The sequence below is a fragment of the Hyphopichia burtonii genome (assembly GCF_001661395.1).
Source record: "Hyphopichia burtonii NRRL Y-1933 unplaced genomic scaffold HYPBUscaffold_2, whole genome shotgun sequence".
Lineage (NCBI taxonomy): Eukaryota > Fungi > Ascomycota > Pichiomycetes > Serinales > Debaryomycetaceae > Hyphopichia > Hyphopichia burtonii.
The window spans coordinates 1,011,781-1,033,194 of record NW_017963729.1 but is presented as its reverse complement, the minus strand read 5'-3'; the positions used below and the strand labels follow the sequence as shown (position 1 = coordinate 1,033,194).

The following is a 21,414-nucleotide window of genomic DNA, read 5'->3' as shown; positions in this document are numbered from 1 at the left end:
ATGTTAGATGGTTATTCATCAATTTTGACAACTTCACCTTCTTCATTAAATTTCAAACCTTCAGCGAGTAATCTTTTTTCAATTTCTTTCAATTCATTTTCACGTTCTAATAATTCTTTCCTTTTGTTTATTAAATCTTGATGAACTCTTTCTTCGAATTTTTTCAATCTTTCTTCTTCTAATTTAATTTGTTCTTCTTTTTCAAGATAATTTGATTCGTCTTCATCATTTTTACCATCAGCACCAGTCAATCCACCATTTGCTTGTTTATCATTTATTGATTTACTATAAGTTGAAGAATTAGCCGATTTACCTTTATCATTATTAGAATCTTTATCGTTTTCATTAATGTAATGGAATTGTTTACCAGATAAAGCTTCGGTTCTATAGTTTTCATAAATAACATCATGAGTTAATTCTTTAAATTCATTTAAATGAGTAATTAATAAAACGTTTTTCAAAATGGTAAAGTCATTATAATCAGGTAATTCAACGTTGATTGGTTTTGAATGAATTGGATTTAAAACTCTTAATTTATATAATTCTTCTTCATCATCATTAGTATTTTCTTGATAAGTATTAGCACCAATAATTGAAAAAGGAATTAAAGAATTCAAATATTTATTATATTCAATAATTTCATCATCAATATAATCTTGTTCATATTCATATTCATTAAATTTGTAATAATTAATACCATAATTATTTAAATCTTCTAAAATCAAAGACTTATTCAATTTTAATTCTTCGGTAGTTAAACTATCAGCTTTTGCAATAACTGGAATAATATTAACTAAATTATTTATATGTAATAAGAATTTAACATCAATTTCTGATAATCCATGACTAGTTGGATTAATTAAATATAATAAAACATGGATTCTACCATCTTTGAAACGAGGGTTACGTTTAACTCTACTTTCTTCTAATAAAACTTCATCATATTGATGTCTTATGAAATCAACAATAATTTTAAAATCTTCATCACAATTAATCGAATTTGCAAAATTTGGAGTATCGATTATATTTAAACTAATCTTATGTCCTTCATTATCTTCTAATTCAACATTTTCATGTCTTAAAGTTAATTTTTTACTAAATGGATCTTGATTAATTGTACTTGATGTTGGTACAATTGAATTTCCTCCACACAAAGTATTTATCAAAGTTGAACGTCCACTTCCACTTTCTCCAATTATCATGGTTGAAAAATTAATAGACTTCTTCAACGTTTTACGTTTACGTAAAGCTGATGATGATGCATTATCTTGGGAATAACTATATGGATGGGACATTTTAATCAATTTTCAACGTAAAGAAAAACTTCAAATCACAATTCAGAACTTAATTTAGATTCCAATACTCACTTAAATCTCAATACGATTGTGTTTCCATTAGAAGATAGGATAGAAACACGTCTTCTAGATTATCTTTTTTTTTTTTTCACTGTCGAATCAAACAAAGGTTTAAGGTAAACAAATCATTAGCTTTTGACGAAAAAACTTCAAGCGTGTCCATAACACCGGTGTACGGATGTTTTATGTATAAACTACAAAACAGGCATAAATGCAAACGTTTATTAAATAGAAACTAACGAAAATGTGATTATAACCATCTCTTACTCTTGGAGGCAGAACTCAAGGTGGGTTTACTGACTCTGGAGCTGGCGGCGTAGAAAGAGGTTGGATAACCGGCAGGAGAAACGGTGTTTGTTGCAGATTTTGGAGTATAAGACCAACCGGGAGTTTTTGTAGTTCTACAATTTGGAGACTTACGCAAGGTAGAGTAAGGAGTGTACGAACTAGAGGCAAATCTTCTAGACCATTTGGAATGAGTAACGGTAGTTTTAGGTTGCATTTGCATTGGGGCAAATTTAGTTCTACCAGTTTGTTTGGTGTATGTGATGGAAAAGGAGGCAGAATTGATTGAAGTTGCAGCTTCACCCAAGGAAATTTGTGGATCTGGGGCAGCCACTGAGGAAGTAGCTTTGATTGAAGCAGAAGGGCCTGACATACCAGATAATTTGAATGAATCAGTATAATGAATGGAGGTACTATCTTTTTCAAAAGTAGTATAAATCTGGAAGAAATAATACCCGTTTGGTACATCAGCAGCATCGATTTTAGCAGTGTACTTATTAGAATCAAACTTCTTATCCTTAACTATAGTCTGTGGACAAGAAATATCACCTGAATCCATATAACATAATGAAATGGTATAACCTTCGACGTTACCCAAATACAAGGTATCACCATCTTCCGAGTCATCTTTCCATTTGATTTCAACACTGGCCGATCCACCAGAGGCCTTATATGATTTACCACTTGAAGGTGAGGTAACATCAACGTCTGCCATAACCTGTGTTATGAGACTTATAAATGAGAACAAAAACAATACACTTAACTGCATCGTGTTCCTCTTCTTCTTCTGAGTATGTAATAAGCGAGAGTATTCAAACAAACCGAGTGTTTGTCTGCTAAATGTATATGAAGATTATTATCAATAAAGAAAAGGGTAGGAACTTCTAAAAATTTTATTGAGACTTTGCTATGTTTTTTTTTTTTTCTTTCTTTTTTTGTATGGGGCAGTGTCGAGCAACATCCGTACACCTAAATATAACACCCGTACACCGGTTGTTGTTCCGTTTTTGCAGTCTACAGAGAATTAGTGTATAACGTATATTGAATCAATAATTATGGGGATTTAATATTGATTAGCAAGATTTAGTGGCTAGATTATGCAAGTAGGAGGATAGGCCGAATAGGAATGCGGTGGAGCCGAATATGAGCAAGGAGATAGTTCTGTTGGATAAATAAACGATGCAAAAGGCTAAGATGAAGAATTTAGCAGGAGTACAACTGTTGATTATGGAAGTTAGGTCTTGATAAATTTTCTTTGTTAAGAACTGCGAGATGTCGTTTTGCTTTGACACTCTTTTCGCTTTAGTAGGAGTGCTTAAGGTTGAGTTTGAGTTAATTCTGGTGATTTTTTTGGTTGAAGGACAGGAAACTATTTTAGGGCTGCTGGCGATTCTTCTTATCTTGGGGGAGCAAGTTTTCGATGCAGGGGCCAAATTGTCTAGACGAGAGTCGATTTGGTTTAGAATCAAGCTCATATGGCCAATGCTGTTATATATGTCTTCATTTGAAGGAAGATCACCCACCATGGTATCGTCGTCATTTAATCTGGTCAAAGAACAGTCGTCAAAGACGTTATTTGAGTTTTTCTCTAAATGATATTGAACCTGTTGGTCGATTTGGAACTGGATTTGTTCTTGTAATTGTTTTTGGATTTGCTGTTGTAATTTTTGATTCTGTAAAAATTGTTGTCGTTGTTGTTGAATCTTTTGTTGTTGAGTGGGAGGAATTGTTGGTAATGGCTGACTGGCCGACTTGATTAAGCCGTTTGAATTAAAAGATTTAAATTTATAATTTTTCAAAGTAGTTTTATCCTTTAATAGTTTTTTCTTTTCCATTTCAAATTCTTTATTTTTCTGTTTGGCGATTTCGATTTCAACTAACTTATTTCTTTCAATTTCCATTTCTCTTTGAGTTTCTTCGAGTTTCAATTCGATTTCCCGTTGTTTCTTTTGTTTTCTTTTCTGTTCGGCTTGTCGATTTTTTTCTTGTTTTTCTAATTCTAATTCATGTTCTAATTTTTGTCTTTTCAATTCTTGTTCTTCCAATTCTTTTTCGTGTTTTAATTTTTGCTGATGTTCCAATCGTTGTCTTTCATGTTCTTGCTGATGTTCTAATTTTTGCTGATGTTCCAATTTTTGCTGATGTTCCAACCGTTGTCTTTCCAATTGTTCTTGTTCATGTCTATCCAAGTTTGTTTCCAAAACCGCATGGATATTGGATTTAGGTGGTCTTAATGGCAGAGGTGATTTTTCAAATTCTTCTTCGTTCTCACTATCGTAATCGTATAAATCGGAATTATTTAAATGATTAAACCTAGCAAGAGTGTTCATGTTTGGCTGAGAAAGGACCTAACTAGTTATAAAGAGAATGGGGGAGCTCAACAGGTATATATATCCTTTTTCTAGATGTTACCGACAAGAATGATGAAATTCCAATCTTTAATTTTCGATTCCTTCTCTAAATGTTGTTTTCCTCTTTTGTTTTTCTTTTCTTCACGTAGATATGAATTGCTACTTCGAGGGTTTGTTTCGTCAAGTCGCATCCCTTGTTACTATTTTCATTGGCTCTTGACAATCAATTTACCGTTGTCAAGGTGTTTTATTGTGATGCACTCGTCTAATTGCGAAAAAGTTTTTGTTGACGATATCGAGAGAGTTTTTGCGACAATTAGTAAACGGCTTAATGAGAGAAACAGTGTTTGAATTTCAGTTAACACGAACGTTCACTTACAGACGAGAACAAGTCCGGGGGGATGAGGAAAATGCATGGTGAAGTTCTATGGAGGTGGAAGCCGATGTAAGTTACCCCAATTTCCCGGAGTCTCTAGTGTTCAATCCAGGGTTATTCTGTCACTACACCGTATATACGTATATACTGTAAAACACGTATGTGTTGTATAACACGTATAAACTGTATAACAAGCCTAGTCTTCTGTTCCATACCAAATACCTCAACACTAGCTTGAGTGCTTGTACTATACGGGAAATTGTATCGACTGGTCTCAGTATGGCAGTCTCGGAATTAGTATACTAATATCACCATCACTTGTATCACTTGTATCACTTGTATCACTTGTATCATTTGTATTAGGATCCTGTTCTGTTAGTATTGATGTGCTACAGATTTAGCACTGCATTCAGCCAATGTGAATAGTGTTAAACTAGCAGGAATAATGTACGTCTCATCCCAGTAGGAAGTCTTCAGCACTCCAGTAGATTATTCTATTCAGCACTCCAGTAGATTATTCTATTCAGCACTCAGTATAATAGTCAGTATTAGTGATTACTAGTAGACTACTTAGGTTACTAGTAGACTACTTAGATTATTCTAACATTCAGTATTAGTGATTACTAGTAGACTACTTAGATTATTCTGATAGACTACTTAGATTAGTATAGTACTTAGATTAGTATAGTACTTAGATTATTCTAGTAGACTATTTAGATATTCTAGTAGACTACTTAGATTATTCTAGTAGACTACTTAGATTATTCTAGTAGACTACTTAGATTATTCTGATAGACTACTTAGATTAGTATAGTACTTAGATTATTCTAGCAGACTATTTAGATTATTCTAGTAGACTATTTAGATTATTCTAGTAGACTACTTAGGTTACTAGTAGACTACTTAGATTATTCTAACATTCAGTATTAGTGATTACTAGTAGACTACTTAGATTAGTATAGTACTTAGATTATTCTAGAAGACTATTTAGATTATTCTACAAGACTATTTAGATTATTCTAGTAGACTATTTAGATTATTCTAGTAGACTATTTAGATTATTCTAGTAGACTAAGATTTCTAATACACTGTTCTAGCAGTATTCCCCTTAGTCACTAGCACTAGCATGAACACTGGCAGCCCAGAAGCATCGCAGTATACACACCTTACACTAGTCAGGTATGCCTCGGTTGCAAGACCCGTTTGACTCCGTCGGTCAGATGTTCAGGAGTTTCTTATTGCAAAAACACAAATAAAAAGAAAAGCCATTTTTTTATGGCCTGATTTTTTTTGTTGACTTTAATTTATCGGCTTGTGTGCAGGTTCTTGATACTATTAAGGGCGTCTAAATCTTTCCCAGCGGTTAATCACTTCCTTTTCTTCCAGGATTTTATATTAACCCAGTTCTTTTCCTACTTATTGCTAGTTAATACTCGTTCAATTATCACTTGAGAATGGCTGACTTTGACTATAACGTTGGCGGAGGGTACTTTGACTTTGGAAATACCGATTCCTTTTTGGATTCGCTTAATACTGCACTTCCAGGATTCCCACCTTCTCCTAATAGTAGTGATGGGTATCCCGATTCCAATGGTCTTATTAAACAGGAAAACGATGGCTACGACGATATCTTCAAGCAGTTGATGAGCGACGATAATCAGTACCAGGCTAATTTACAAAGCTCTTCGATGTCGGTTGCTAGTTACTCAAACGATTCAAGTTCAAATGGAGTCACACCAATCAGTCAACCCTCGTTGTCTTCTGCTCATACTTCTCCAGATACCCATTTGAACACCAAGATGAACCACGAAAGTGTGAACTCGACCAACTCGGACGAAGATGAATCGTCCAAACCAATTAAAAAACCAACCAAGTCAAAAATTACAAAACCTACAATTAAAAAGGATAAATCTTCTCATAATATGATTGAAAAGAAGTACCGTACGAATATCAACTCGAAAATCTTGGTCTTGAGAGACGCTGTTCCTTCTTTGAGAATTGCCTCCGGGAATGGAGATACCTCCATTGCCGACTTGGAAGGTTTAAGCCCGGCTTCAAAATTGAATAAGGCTAGTGTTTTAACTAAGGCAACCGAGTATATCAAACATTTGGAGCGTAAAAATGAAACCTTGAGGAATCAAAATGTTCAATTACAAAAATTAATCCAAGATGCAAGTTTGCAACCATTACCTCAGCAACAGCAGCAGCAACAACAAGGATTCGGATTTGCTCCTCAAACCTCCTCTTTCAATACCACTCCGGTCCAACAATCCTACAGCAACAACTTTGTCTACAACAACCACAATGCCAATCCAAACTACCCTCAAAATTTCAATAATAACAATACCAACAACTCAAATAATAATAGCTACCTCTTAGGTGGAATGGCTGCAGTCATGGGTACCTCTATACTCAGTGGGGATAACGGGGATTTCCAGGGATTATCAAGTTTACCGTTTGCTCATTTCTTACCTCATTCTTTCCTCCATCCTTCGCCCTTAACCATTCAATTATTCAACTTAATTAAAGTTTTTTTACTAATAATATCAATTGCTAGTTTGGCTTATCCTTACTTGGAAAAAATTTTTAATAAATCTGATAAAGAAAAACAAAATAAAAAGAACGTTTGGATCTCTTGGATTTTAGTCAATTTTGGTTTACAAATTCCAAATATAGTTGATTCAAATAAAACAAATGAAATCTTATCCAGATTATCAGGTAAGATTGCCTTTTCTTGGGTTGATTTATTAAATGATTATATTTATTTAAGTTCTTCAGAAACTAATTTTGAAAATGCTTTTCTTAATTTAATAATTGGTACTTTATTATCTAAAAAATTCCCAATTTTAGCAAAATTTTTAAATGTTAATATGAGTTTAAAAGGTTCTTTAATTTCAAACTTAGATTATAAAGGTGATGATATTTCTTTACAAAAATTAAATCAATTAATAAAAAACTTGGATGGTATCTCTCTTTTGGGTTCAACTAGTTTAATTGAAAGATTAATTAATTTAACCACTAATAATCCAATTAATAATGATGTTAACGATGGTCAAAATCATTTAAAATATATCGAAATTTATCAAGAAAATTCAAATGATTATTATTCTCTTATTTTCAATTGGAGAATATTAGAAATCCTTCATCAATTAAATTTATCCGTATTGAAAAATTTAAGCGGTAAGAAAATTTCCAGTGAACAAAAAACTAATTTGAATAATCAAATTATTAAGGATTTAAAATCAATCAATTCTTTAATTAATCCAAATTCTAAAGTTGGTAAATATTTTGAATTATTCGATTCAATAATCAATCCTCGCGAATCTTGTCTTAAATTATTGCAAAATACCGAACTGGAAATTTCTTCAAAATTAAATACTTTTAAAGTTTTAATGGATGGTCAAGATTTAACCGATCATGAAATCTCCGATGATGATTCTACAATTGCTACTAATCAAAGTAATCATGAATCTTTATCTCCAATTGAAAACATCTCAAAACAAAAATCGCTTATTGGCTCTTTAAATTTAATAAATGAAGAACATTACATTGTTTTAACTTGTTCTTTAATTTTATTCTATAATTCTAAAGATCAAGCAAAAGCTTTGAGATTATTAAAACATTTGAATTTTAATAATAAAAAAATCTCTTTATCTCTTTTATCCTTCACAGCTTTATTAATACTCATTAATGATTCAATTCATGATCAACATGATGATTCAAAAGTCTTGGATGATTTGATTAAAACTACAAGATTATGGATTAATGACGATAATAAAAGATTTTTTTTAAATGATGATCTTAGAGGTGATATTTCCGATTTAATAGTTTCCAAAGGTATGGTTTTAGATGGTATAACCAACTCTGAAGATGATGAATAATCCCCTTTCTATTTATTTTATGCTCTTATTGAAAAACAAAAAATGAAAAAAAAAATTAAAGTACATTCAAATTATCAAACAAAAACAAAAGCCAAAAAAAAAAAATAATCATAACTCTTGTTAAAATGGGAGATAATGTTTTCTCTATTCTTTTCTTATGTTTCTCTATTTCTGTATTTTTAGATTGAATATTATATTGTTTAACGGTACCTTGTCTTGTAATGTCAACTTCTGAGTCATAACCGATTGGACTACATGCCTGGAATATCTGGGAAACGAACTCCGGTACGTTTCCTTTGCATTCCGTAACTCTAACCCCATCACAAAAGGTTCAATCAAAGTATTAAACTGGTTATGGAAATTGCTCATGGAAAGCAGCGCCGTCTTACCTTAACTTGCATGATGCATAGAAGACCTTTCAGGATCAGCTCATGTTGTATTTACTGGTCCCAGTTTCCCCACTAATGAAGGATTTATGCAGCTGACTCTGAAATTGGGCTTGAGTGGTTGCTTTTGGCATGTTGTCTCCTTATACCTCTGATCGGGTGTACTGGTGTTCTTTTCTGCGAGGCTGAACGGTTCCGCCTTACTTTTCGAGTCATTTGCTGCAACAAAATTTCAAGATGGCCATACAAAAACCAAGATTTAGGTTTACTAGCCATATTTACGGAAGAACTTAGTAAATTTATTGTATCTGCATGATTTAAGTTGTTTCACGCCATTTGGCAAAAGTTTTTCCTTCCACCTGATCTTTTTCCGGTGCTAAACTCTATTCAGGGATCTCAGGTACGATATTTTCTTTGGAAAGCTTGCATTTACGTAAAATGTTTTCATGCTTTCCGATGTAACATTAAAGGTATTCTTGGGTTGCAAAATTCAGAGTCTGTCTAAGAATCAATTGCTTTGGTCATCTTCTATTTATAAATTTCTTACTGCAAAAACTAGATTTCTTTTTACCATTTATTCATTAATGGTGTATAAATATCGCTTGTTATAATTGAATATTTTATTCTAATTCTAAGGGAAAAGAATGTTTTATTTCTTACTGTAAGTCAATATTTAATCATGAGTGATACTTTTTCAAATTCAGATTTGGAAAGCAATTCAAGTCTCAAAGATGGTATCGTTTACTCTTTCGAAGATTATGTTCATTTGGTCGAACCCTTATTAAACTCTTCAGCAACGAATTATCTTGACAAGCATATTAGTTTGAGAACTTTGGTTGATTTTGCTTTAAGCCATTCTTTATTTATGAAAGGCTTACAGAAAAGAGAATTAAAATTCTCTGACCTTTGTTCTATTCCAATTTACTCAACTTCCCCAATAAAAAATGAAGTGTCCTCCACTGAGCAAATTACTTCTTCATTAAATCCAGTAACTAATACTTTGGTTATAAAAAGTCATCTGGTTAATTTTCAAAATCAATACTTTGGTTGTTTAAGACATAGAATAATTGAAGCTTGTCCTCATTTGGCAATTGCAATGTATTTATTTAGTCGCTTCCACATCACTGATGATTATGGTTCCATTGAATTAACTAATGAATTTACAAAAGATCCTCTTTTTCACCGAACTCTCTTATTGAAAGGTAGCAAAAGGTTTCAAGCAATGTCTTATTCTCAACAACATAAGTCTCTTTCGAAAATCTTGAAAATTGCTGGGTTTGACTCGGTGAACTATGGAAAGTTCATGTCGTCCTCCCAATACTCAATTGAATCTGATTCACTTTTGTCTCATAAACCAGCTTCTTTGGAAATAAATAAATTACCCTTTGAAAGTTTATCTAAAATGGCTGGTTTTGAGAGTTTATCATCCTATGATATCACCAGGGACTCTATTGAACCACCAGAAGAATTAGTCAAACAAATTTTCCCCTTTATTGATGACGATTTCAAATCATCACCTAACCTTTCCGGTCAGTTTGGTTCAAAGTTCACTTTATCAGAAGGGTTTAAGAACCTTTTGAAATCTTTGAGAAGAAGTCTTATCCAAGATATGGTCATCATTCGTAATAAATACCCAGAAAACATCTTATCACAACACCCAATCTTCAATTCTCAAGCTTTCGAAGATTTTTCAAACTTATACATTCAGAAGGGAATTATTGAAGAACCAGCTTCAAGATGCTCTTCTAAGTCTTCAATCTCTTCCTTTGGTTCTCCAGGAATAACACCAAGGCAAAACCTTAGTAAACCAGAGTTCACCGAACCCATTCTTTCGAACCAAGTCCAAGAACTTTACCAAATTCAAACCCAACAAGATTTGATCATAAAACAACTTCAAAAACAAATGGTATTTTATCAAGAGCAGCAATCAGTATTACAAAATGATATTCAAACTTTCGTTAAAAATCAAAATGACGTTTTCCAAAAACAAAGTGAATATTTACAGAAACTTCAAAATACCACTAACGGGTTATCGGTTTTATTATCTTCTAATTTACCTGGTAAAATGAATCATATCAACCATAATTTGATTAACAGCTCAAATGTTCTATCAAGCTTAAATAATAACAGTATTCAACAAGGGTTACAAAATACTGTCGACTTATTATCAAAAATGAATAACAACCAACAAAATTTTGTCACCATTAATAATAATTCCAACATTTATAATAATTCACCTTCCCATGTTACAAAAACTTTAGTATTTGAAGATCAAAAGGCCTTAGAAAGAAAGAAAGTTTTATATAGAAGGTTATCTAGACAAGCTACGACGCTATACGAGATGTGGGATGACTATAAAAATTTGGAAAAGGATTTAAAAGAACATGGGATTTCAACTACAGAACGTTTAAAAATTCATGGTAGTTCTGAAAGACAGTTTCGTCATACTAGAATGAAGATTATCAGGTTTGTTGAAGAAGAAGCAGCCAGAAGAGGATGCTCCGTTGAGCAAGTCAAGGACAAATTACACAATAAAATGAGAAATCGGTTGAGACCTTGGACTTTAGATGAAGTTCAGAGAATGTTAACTTCTGGTAAGCGTATTCCTTTGGATTAAGGTTAATTATTAAGCATATTACGTGGTTTCGGGTAAAATAAAAATAAAAATATTTCAAAAAAAAAAAAAAAACACTTCAGTTCAATTCCTTTTCACCTTAATTTACCAACAGTATTTATTTATACTTGTTTCTATATTATATTACAATAAACGGTTAGATTGTTTTTTCAGATACCTCAAATTGAAATTCGCAACCAATTTTTTTGTAGTTCTTATTGTTAAATTTATAAAATTAGTGCACTCAAAGAAAAATTTTGCAACAATATCTTGCTTTTATTGGTATATATATACACGCGAGTATTAACGAATACTTTATCAAAACCCAAAGATGGTGAGATGGTACATATGCATAAGGAAGGATAAAGAAACTTCAAGAAGTTGTCAACAAAAGAGAAAAAAATGATTGCAAAATGTGAGAAAACATATACTAAAACTGCCTTAGAAATGAAATGATATTGATGACAATTAATACAAATGGTCAAAGGTGAAAGGTTCATATGCATAACCTTCACCTTCGAAGAACTTAGACATGGCTTCAACCCAATGCAATCTTAACGAATGCAACATTGCCGAAGTACCTTCCATGAGGACCAAGATACAAACAGATAAAGTAAACCACATACCAAATAAAACAACTGTCATGAAAACGCCAAAGCTTCCAGTTGACCCGAATGCATTTTGGATAGTCATGGACCATAACACGGAGGATAATTGGGCGTGTGCCAAAGACAAGGCCCAAAGTCTTAAGTAAGAAGCTGTATGTGAAACACAATTTAAACAAAATTCAATGGTGTGAATGACTTGATGAATAACTATATCACCAAAATTGAAGCCTTCACCGTCATCACCATGGGCAGTATTATGATGTAAAGGTTCAATATCATTAGGGAAATGGAAATTATCGCCCAACATGTCAACTTCATCAAGTTCGTCCGGTTGATCGTGATTCAAGGCTTCATTTTCTTCGTGTAACTGAATATCATGATGTGTTTGAGAATTGATATCTTTGTACCCAAGTTCAATAGCACGATTATTTTGTCTTCTCAAAGTCATTGGTTTATATAATAACAACCAGGGTACACAGCAGAGAGCTATTAATACAAGAACAATTTGAATGAATTTTTGACCAGAGTAAAGCTGATCGTCTATTTTACCAGGGGCCAAAAACATATTGATAAGCATGTTAAGTAAACCAGGAGGCTGACGCTGAGTACCAATCCAATCAACACACCATTTGTAAATGATTGTTAGAGTCAAATAACCAAAAATACTTTGCATAAATAAGAATCCTGGTACAAAATTACCAATAATATCAACTTTTGATTTAAAAAATCTATAGTTGACTAAACTGAAAAATAATGAATAGTTCATATGAACAAACCCCATTAAAACAGATAATTTCATTTTATAAGAATTTGTGAACAATAAGTTATTTTCAGCACCATGCCATGCCCAGTCCAACCCAAATGGATAAACCTTGTCAGCAATTTTAGATGCAGTTAATGTAATTGCACCATCCTTTGAAAAATCATATCCTTCCGGAAACTCATATTTCCAACCTGAGCTGAAAAAAGTCATTGATTTTGAAAAAATATCGTTATAAATAAAACCAGTATACATAGAGAAAACACCCATTAGTAAAATGATGTATCTTCCACCAAATGCCATATCAAAAATTTCATCTTTATCCCTTATAGCATTAAATTTACGCTCATTAATGATTAGATATAAACTGATCAAGGTAACTATGAAGCCATGCCCTAAATCACCAAACATGATGGCAAACATAAAAGGGAAGGTGATGATTGTTGCTAAACCAGGATTAATTTCTTGATAAGTAGCAATACCGTAGGCATCAATAATCGATTGGAAAGCAGCAGTAAACTTATTTGTTTTATGGAAAGTAGGTGGGGTACGGTTAGTAGAAAGTTCATTAACAACAGCAATCAAGCTATAGTCATTTTCATCATTATCATAATTATCATCATTTTGACCATCATCGTCAATTGCAAAAAGAGTGTTGGGATTGGGAATATTTGAAGTATTGTGATCATGAGGTTGAGGAGAAATCGAATTACCATTTGACAAAGAAATAGATTCCTGAGAGTCAGTTTGAAAAGGCAGGGTCTGTCTAGTTTTTTCACGTATTAAATTTTTCAAAGTTTGACGAATATTTAAGAAATCAGCCTTTGGTATCCAACCTTCACCAACTAAACATCTTCTGGTGCTATCTTCATCAAATTTATTCAAGGTTTCGTAAATTTGTCTTTCTCTTTCAATTATATAAGCATAATCGGCATAATTTTCTTGAAAAATCAAAATTTCAGTAATCAAATGATTTTTAGTAGTATCAACAACACTATGTAAATCCTCAATTTTACGATTCAACTCGTTCAAAGTTTCAAACCTGGCACTAGCACCACCAGTGACATTGTCATATATTATACCATCCAAAGATTGAATGATCTTTCTGACTCTAGTCTTGAGAAATTCCCCATGAATGTATATTATGAAAACATTCTTATCAATTAATTCGGGATTTTTAGGGTTAAACGTGGATAATTTTTCTTCAATTGGGATATCATGGAAATAAAGATTACCTCTTAAAGTTCTCCATAAAATCTTTCTCAATAAAGGGATTTTATCTCTTGCCAAAGTACCAGAAATCGAGTTGAATCCAGATTCTTCAAGATCAGCAGTTTCTTGAGCAAGTTCTAAACTATGATTTCTATTGTTTAATAAAGCAACATTATCCTCATCGTCTTCATCATCAATACGAAACTCATGGGCGTCATCTTGACCACCCAATAAGGTGGATTTATGAAAATCGTTTAAAGTGGTGACAACATGTCTATTCTCTATGAATTTTAATGATTGCTGCTCCAAATTATTATAAGACGAATCAAGATGTCCAATTCTTTCATGAAACTCACTAACTTTAGCTTTGATATCATCCATGGCAGAAGTACTTGGGAATGCCTCTAAATCGGCCTTCAAATTCAGATAGACATCTCCCTTGGTAGTATTATACTTGGTCATGATTGTAAAAAGGGAATTGAGTTTATTTTGAATTCCATCAATTGTCCTGAGCTCATTAATAAATGTTCTTTGGAAAGGAGTTAACTTCGAATTCAAATCTCTAAAATGAACATTTCCCAATTTACCCAAAGTATAAACCAAATCTCTTGCCAATTCTATCGTAACATAAAATTGAACCAAACTCATTGGTGCCGACCTGAAGATGGCCTCATTATCCGGAACATCAGCAGCAGGGGGAGGATGCATCGGCAGAAATGACATCTTCTATATTAAGCTCTAAAATTCTCTTTATCGAAACAATCTATTTAATCAGTTAGGGTGCGCAACAGCAATAGATAAACCGTGGCCAAAAGAAAATGGTGTTTTTTTAAAATGCTCGAACTAACTTTCAATTGAAAAGTATGTTTACTCGGATCGCTTGGGTTCCCACAATAGTCCGATGAGTTGATCACGATCTGAACAATTGTAAGTTTTTCAGAAAGATTCAAATCGAAAGAACAGAAAAACACTAGTTTTTTATTGTTCTGATACTCTTATTGAGAAAAAGGAGGCAGGGAAAGTTTGCAGGTTAGAACACGTGATCCACCAGAAGTTTGCATGTTGGAGCATCTAATCCATTATCGTGTCAAAAGCTGATTAAGTCTCTCATGATGATTACAAGATTGATTAGGTAGACAGATATTGCTATATAAGCTCAACTAACCAGATTAGTGATAAAACGGGCGAAGACCAAGGGTATTTAGTCAAAGGGAGTAGAATCAAGCAGGCCCCGTCATGTATCGATTACAATCAATATTGAATTTCCTACTATTTTTCATAGGGAGTCTACTAGAATCAGTTATTGCATCAACAAACTCTTCACAACAACTATACGAGCAAGCGATAACTATAATAGACACACTACCGCCACCAGATACTTATCTCCAAAGCATATTTAATGACGACAATATAGATAATTATTTATACATACCTCAATATAATGTTGAAAAACAGAATTATGAAAGTTATGACCCCAATTACGCCCAATTCCAGGAAAATTTCATTGGATTTAATTCAATAATGCAATACTTTGGCTTTGGACTTCCTCCAAATGATACCTCTATAAATGAATTGAAAGTGACGCCATTCCAAGAACAAGTCTTACCTTTGCTTGAACGAGCAGCCGAGGAAAATCATGTTGATTCCTTGGTTAAATTGGCAGATGTGTATATGTTTGGTAATTATTCGACGCCAACCAATTACCATAGGGCCCTTAGTCTCTACCATAGAGCAGTGTCCATTGAAGCAAATGGTCATGCATACTTCATGCTAGGATTCATTTACTCAACTGGGTTGTTTGGAGAGATTCCAATCGATAAGAAGAAGTCTGACTTATACTATCAGTTTGGTGCTGAAAATAATGATGTCAACTCTATATTGGTCCTTGCCAATAAGTTTTTAAACGGATTTGGCAGAGTTTCCGATTGTACAATGGCTCGTTATTACTATTCGAGATTGTCTCATTTAGGAATGAAGTATTTAAATGAAAATAATATTGTCCTCGACGACCATGATGTTTTGTATAATATTCGGCTCGTTGATTTTAAAGGTGGTCTTTATGGTCCAAAATTAAGTGAAAGTGAATCAACCGTGTTCAAAAGATCTTTTGCCTCCTATAAACATTCGTTTACAGAAAATAACTTAGATATCCATGAACATGAATATGTCGATTATTTCTTTAATTCTCTTGAATATTACTACGGCGATTATTTCATCGAAAAAAATCAAACAAAAGCTTTTGAAGTAGCTCAAGAATGTGTCAACCTTGCGAAACATCGTTATGGTCGCAGTGGCTATATGCATGTCAACGATATTGATCGCTTCTTCATTTCTAATTGTCAAGTCCTTTATGCAAAAATGCTCTTTTATGGTCATGGTGTTAAACAAAATTACGATGAAGCTTATAAATGGTTTTCAGTAGCTGCAAAAATTGGCATCCAACCAACAGAAGCTTATAACTATTTAGGCCAAATCCACCAAATGGCACCTTTAACAGGAAATGCCGAGTCTTTACAAGCTCTCAGTTTCTATGAAAAAGCATTGAAGCTTAAGTCTGCCAGAGGTGCCCTTAATATAGCAAAGGCTGGTATTAGACAATCGGATGGAAATATACTTAACTCAAAAGATGCAGATAAAATCCACACCTTGATTAAAGATGCTGCTTATAATGGGAATGCTGAAGCTCTATACTTCTGGATAAACTTTCTTGACTCTGGTGTTAGTGAACACTTTGGTTTTACAGCAAGCTGTGAAGTTGAAGTTACTTTCCACAGAAGATTCGGTGAAAGATTGGAAAAATTCTTCTACCCCCATTTAAAATATGCTTTTGAAGAAGTAAAATATGGTAATTTCAAAAATGCTCTTCTTGGTTATGCAATGGCGGCTGAACAAGGGGTAGAAAACGCTCAAGTTTCGGCAGCTTATTTATTATTCCAATTAGAACCTTTCATTCCTATACAAGATAAGAAAAACTTTGATAAAGATAGAGTAAATATGGCCATCAAATATCTCGAACGCGCTTCTGCTCAACATAATTTGGACTCAACGGTATTATTGGGGGATATTTATTTTTATGGGGTTAAATCAGCTAATATTTCAGTCGATTACAATAAAGCGTTTGCCTATTATAATACCGCTGCCAAAGACTCGTCTTCTCATGGATGCTTTAACTTAGGTTATATGTATGAATATGGTTTGGGCCCCGTTAACAACTCAGTTGACTACTTCATGGCCAAAAGGTATTACGACAATAGTTTACAACTTAAACGTGTCAGCGCTGAATCCAAATCAGATCTTTTGATGCCGAAGGTTAATACCGTCCCAATAAATCTCGCGTTATTGAGATTAAGATTGAAGTTTTTATTTAACAAAAAGGAATACTCTCGCCAAAAGAGCAATAATGACAATAATGGTTGGTTAAGTGCTTTTAGAAAATTGGGTGCTAATAGCAAAGAAATAGAATCTCGTAACCTGGATGCAACAGAGAAAGCAAAAAGAGATAATGCTAAGGCTCAAGCCCATCACGAAGGTAGCTCTTATTTTGTCGATGAAGAATATGATACTGGTGATTATCTTGTTCTCTTTTTCACTTCTATGTTCTTCCTCGTTTTCTTGATTCAAAATATCTATAGACACGTCCGAAGACTTGGCCAGAGACGTAATAATGACCAGCCAGAAAACCAAAACCAACCAGACCGGAATGAGAACCAAAATGGGAATGGTTTTCATTTCGAATTTCACTTTGTTGCTCTCTAATAAGTTTTCGTGCTTTCTCAAGGCTACAGATGTATATATATAAATAGATAAATAATGATAATATTATGCAATGCAAATGAATATGTAAATTACTTAGTTAAGTCGTTGACTATATCTCTCAAGACGGGATTATGGTTAACTAGTTTTGAGTCAGGGTTAAGAGAGCTGGATTTCAAATTTGATGATCTCATTGATCCTGTTTGTGTTTCGGGAGATTGGAATGCAAATTGATAAAACATATTGGCATCCTTAGGTAAATCATGAATCCATTTTCTGTCATTCAAAAGATCAATGAATCCCTTTAATGTATCACTATTGTACAAGGTCGACTTAGAACCCAATAGAATAAGCTTGGATCTTGACCTGGTTATCGCAACATTGACCCTTCTCCACTCTTTCAAGAGATCACCAACTCTCTTTTCATTATTAGAACGCACAAGAGAAATAATCACACAGTCTTTATCACGACCTTGAAATTGATCTGCTGTAAGAACCTCGACATCAGGTTTGCTTATTAAAACACGTTTCAATGACTTAAGATGATGCCTATATAATGTCATCACACCAATGCTGGATTCAGAGACTCCACATAAAGTAAGACTTTCCACCATCTGCCTAACTAACTCAACTTCAGTTGGGTTTTCAATTTTCTCTCCAATCACCTTTTCCAATGCCGGTAGATTGTCATGGTTCAAGAAGAGGACCTTGTTTTCTGGGTTGAATACCAAGTTCATCCATAGTTCACTTTCTTTAAGCTTGAAGTCATATTGTGAAGATATCTGGAAGTCAATCTTCTCGGGGTGTGGGATATACAAGCTTTGTTTTGCAACTTTCTCGGATCCACACTTCAAACGAAAATTATAAACAAGAACATTAGACAATAACATAATATCCTCACACATTCTATATTGATATGTTAATTCTGCAACACTTTGAGGATACAAATCTGCCAACATTTTGAATAATGACAACGACAAACCTTTCTTGACTTCTGCACTTGGATGAGTAACGAGCGGAGGAAGTTGGTTGTGATCACCAACCAACAAAAATTTAGATGCTAAGGCAATAGGTCCCAAGCTAACGGGCATGGAAACCTGTGATGCCTCATCAACAATGCAGTAGTCAAACTTCTTTCTCACGCTGAAAGTGAAGTCATTTATACCCAAACAAGTGGCTGCAACAACTGGAGTATCCAAATAACAGTTGCAAAAATCTTGATATGTGTTGATCTGCTTACCTTCATCGTGATCCGGGATGAATTGTCTTATATCCTTGTGGACCCTGGATGGATAGCCAACTCTGAGGATATCTATACCAAAATCCTTAACTTTTAACAAAATGTTATCAACGGCAGAATGAGTATATGAAGTCAAAAGAACGGTTTTTTTTTGCTCAACAATCCACTTTATGATCTGTGCTATAAGGGTTGTCTTACCTGTGCCCGGCATGCCTAGGATTAAACTATAATCATTGGAATCCATAACTTTCCTGAAGGCAATTTTCTGGTCTGGATTTAAGTTTTCATTTTCAACTTCAAAAGACTGCTTAGAAGTGAAGGTGGGAGCTTCTCCATCAATAATCAATCTCCTGTTCTTTTCAGCACCACCAGGAATAAACAAATCAAGAATGTTATATCGTGCTAAGCCCATTCCATAGAACATTTCATCTTTGTCAATCCTATAGGTTATAGCGGTTTGGCTACTAGAATTTTGTGTATGATGTAGAACACTTCTGATGGCAGAATTTCCACCATTAAAAGCATTAGACCTAAAATCGGTATTTACGATTCTTCTGCTGGTGGTGATGGTAATCATGTTCTCTCTCAAGAGTATAACTATACCTTGACTAATTGCAAACCTACCACTCTCATCACTAATAATAACTTTATCGAATTTGGAGAGTGCGCTGCTAGTGAAAGGAGTCATATTAGTGCCGCTTCTGGTCAATGTGTATTTAAATTGTCTTTGTTCATCTTTTGAATCATCGGCACTAACAATAACCAAATTACCTAGGGCATTTCCTTGAGAAGCTTCCCTTTCTTTAGAAGTCATCATCCACAAATCTTTTTTGACTTTGAAAAGTAGGCTTTCTTCTTTAGTGATCAAATAATCCCAGTGCTTGTAGAAATCCTGATAGTGTTCTTTTCCATCTAAATGAATTGTTAGTTGGTCATATAATTCGGGATTAATACCACTTTCATCAGCTGTACCGTTCTCTAATAGCTTGTTGACGGTCATGCATGGAGCTTGAACATCACAGGTATCACACACCGACAGCCTTTGTAATTCTGGAAGTTCGTGGCTTTCACTTTTCAAAAAGTGTGTAAGCGTATTTCTTAAGTTCATAAGGGTCTTCAAGTCTTGCAAGTTGATGTCATATTTCTTCGACATACCCTCCTTAGTATAAACTAGTAAGAACTGAAGTACATCTATATTGTATCTATCCTTGAATAATAGCGAATACAAAGCCGATTGTGCTTGATGCTCAACGTACTCTTTACCGGTTTTAATTTCCATAGGTAAAAGAACCTTCTTACTTGAGTTATTGTCTCTGAAATTAGCATCAAGAGTGACATCAATCATACCTTTAAGACCAAACATAGGAGACCAAATGTTCTCTTCAATATCCAATGCTTCTGAGACAGAGAATAATACATCTTGCTTATATTTGTTTGTTGGCATGAGGGTTGGGGCTTTTTTATAATATCTTTTGAACCAAGATTCAATGAAAGGAATCTGACCCAAAACGGCTTTCTTGACTGTTTCAATTTCATCACCCACAGAGAATATTTCAAGCTTTCTAGTCTCTAGTAGCAGGTTCAACTCTTCTTTCATGAATTCGACATTATAATTCTCCTGGACAAAACATTCTTGAAAAATTTCATGGATGATATAACCAATAATGAAATGGATTGCCGACTCGCCTGGGAATTTGAATTTACTGTTAATAACTGTCTTTCTAGGGCACCTGATTTGCTGCGAAACAGTAGTTGCAGCGACCAAGGTATCGGGATTCCATATCAACAAATTATGAGAGTCATCAACAAGTCGCTGATTACCGCTATTAGTGAAAATTATGTGAATAATATCGCCCACCTCAAACTGAAGATTGGTATAATCACCCCTTACCATTACCTTTGTTTCTTGTAAATTAGAGTCCCTAACCGACAATATTATTTGAGGTTTTTGTCTGTCTTTAAGCTTATATGAACTCTTTAAAATTCCCATAATTTGGTATCTCTTGAAATCTGATCGTGTAAATGAGAGCTTAGCTCCATTCTCATCAGGCAAATTGGAAAGAAAGTTATCATTAGACTTCAAAAATTCTGTTCGCTTAATTCCATCCTGGAAAGATTTGGCATGTTTCAAGTCGGCGAATTGTTGTGTTGTTAATGATCCACTTTTCGATATATCGAGTTCAGCTATGTCTTGCACAGGCGGCGTTTTACCAGTAGGAAGCCCTTCTAAATCATCATCGGAGAAAGGATCCGAGTCGGTATTCTGATCAGCTGCTTTTGGCTTTTTAATTTCATTCGGGTTCCCATCGTATTTGTCATTATGTACATTTGTTGGAGCTTGGGTCTTTAGTATTGATATTATGTCATCATCATCATCCGAAAATGGATCGTCACTATCTTCTTCAACAGTTGGGTTTTTGGCTTCTAGAGCGCCAATGGTTGAAGCTGTTGGGCTACCGGTATTGGAAGGATCCTTAGTAGAAGGTTTTTCGAGAATATTTCCAATATGTGACTCTTGCTCCGGCAAAGGATTAACTTTATTAGACGTGGATTCTTTTGGGGAACTTGGAGCGTCAACAATTTCACTATCTGT

General features: G+C 33.9%; 6 protein-coding genes across 6 annotated transcripts; 2 read left to right on the top strand and 4 right to left on the bottom strand.

Moving 5' to 3' along the window:
• Positions 1 to 11: 11 nt before the first annotated feature.
• On the bottom strand, positions 12 to 1,400 carry CDC11 (septin; the record flags this gene model as incomplete). Its single annotated transcript, XM_020223228.1, has 2 exons — positions 314 to 1,400; positions 12 to 220 (listed from the first exon to the last, which is right to left on the bottom strand). The coding sequence occupies exons 1-2, from the start codon at positions 1,293 to 1,295 to the stop codon at positions 12 to 14; spliced, it is 1,191 nt and encodes a 396-aa protein (XP_020077858.1). The 5' UTR covers positions 1,296 to 1,400.
• Positions 1,401 to 1,605: 205 nt separating this feature from the next.
• HYPBUDRAFT_155835 (cell wall synthesis protein) lies at positions 1,606 to 2,355 on the bottom strand (the record flags this gene model as incomplete). Its single annotated transcript, XM_020222150.1, has 1 exon — positions 1,606 to 2,355. One exon carries the CDS (start codon positions 2,353 to 2,355, stop codon positions 1,606 to 1,608), a length of 750 nt encoding a protein of 249 aa, XP_020077857.1.
• A 358-nt stretch (positions 2,356 to 2,713) lies between these two features.
• On the bottom strand, positions 2,714 to 3,970 carry HYPBUDRAFT_147328 (uncharacterized protein; the record flags this gene model as incomplete). The annotated part of the gene is made up of 1 exon (XM_020220043.1): positions 2,714 to 3,970. The coding sequence occupies one exon, from the start codon at positions 3,968 to 3,970 to the stop codon at positions 2,714 to 2,716; it is 1,257 nt and encodes a 418-aa protein (XP_020077856.1).
• Positions 3,971 to 5,821: 1,851 nt separating this feature from the next.
• On the top strand, positions 5,822 to 8,248 carry CPH2 (Cph2p; the record flags this gene model as incomplete). Its single annotated transcript, XM_020220042.1, has 1 exon — positions 5,822 to 8,248. One exon carries the CDS (start codon positions 5,822 to 5,824, stop codon positions 8,246 to 8,248), a length of 2,427 nt encoding a protein of 808 aa, XP_020077855.1.
• A 3,293-nt stretch (positions 8,249 to 11,541) lies between these two features.
• On the bottom strand, positions 11,542 to 14,616 carry STV1 (Stv1p). The gene has a single exon (XM_020220845.1). It carries the CDS (start codon positions 14,549 to 14,551, stop codon positions 11,717 to 11,719), a length of 2,835 nt encoding a protein of 944 aa, XP_020077854.1. The 5' UTR covers positions 14,552 to 14,616; the 3' UTR covers positions 11,542 to 11,716.
• Positions 14,617 to 14,971: 355 nt separating this feature from the next.
• Positions 14,972 to 17,658, top strand: HYPBUDRAFT_152108 (ubiquitin ligase complex subunit). Its single transcript, XM_020220844.1, has one exon. The coding sequence runs from the start codon at positions 15,065 to 15,067 to the stop codon at positions 17,582 to 17,584; it is 2,520 nt and encodes an 839-aa protein (XP_020077853.1). The 5' UTR covers positions 14,972 to 15,064; the 3' UTR covers positions 17,585 to 17,658.
• The last annotated feature ends 3,756 nt before the right edge of the window (positions 17,659 to 21,414 follow it).

Bases quoted from the DNA above. Each gene is read 5' to 3' on its own strand.
- HYPBUDRAFT_152108 (XM_020220844.1), top strand. From the start codon at position 15,065: ATGTATCGATTACAATCAATATTGAATTTCCTACTATTTTTCATAGGG.
- STV1 (XM_020220845.1), bottom strand. From the start codon at position 14,551: ATGTCATTTCTGCCGATGCATCCTCCCCCTGCTGCTGATGTTCCGGAT.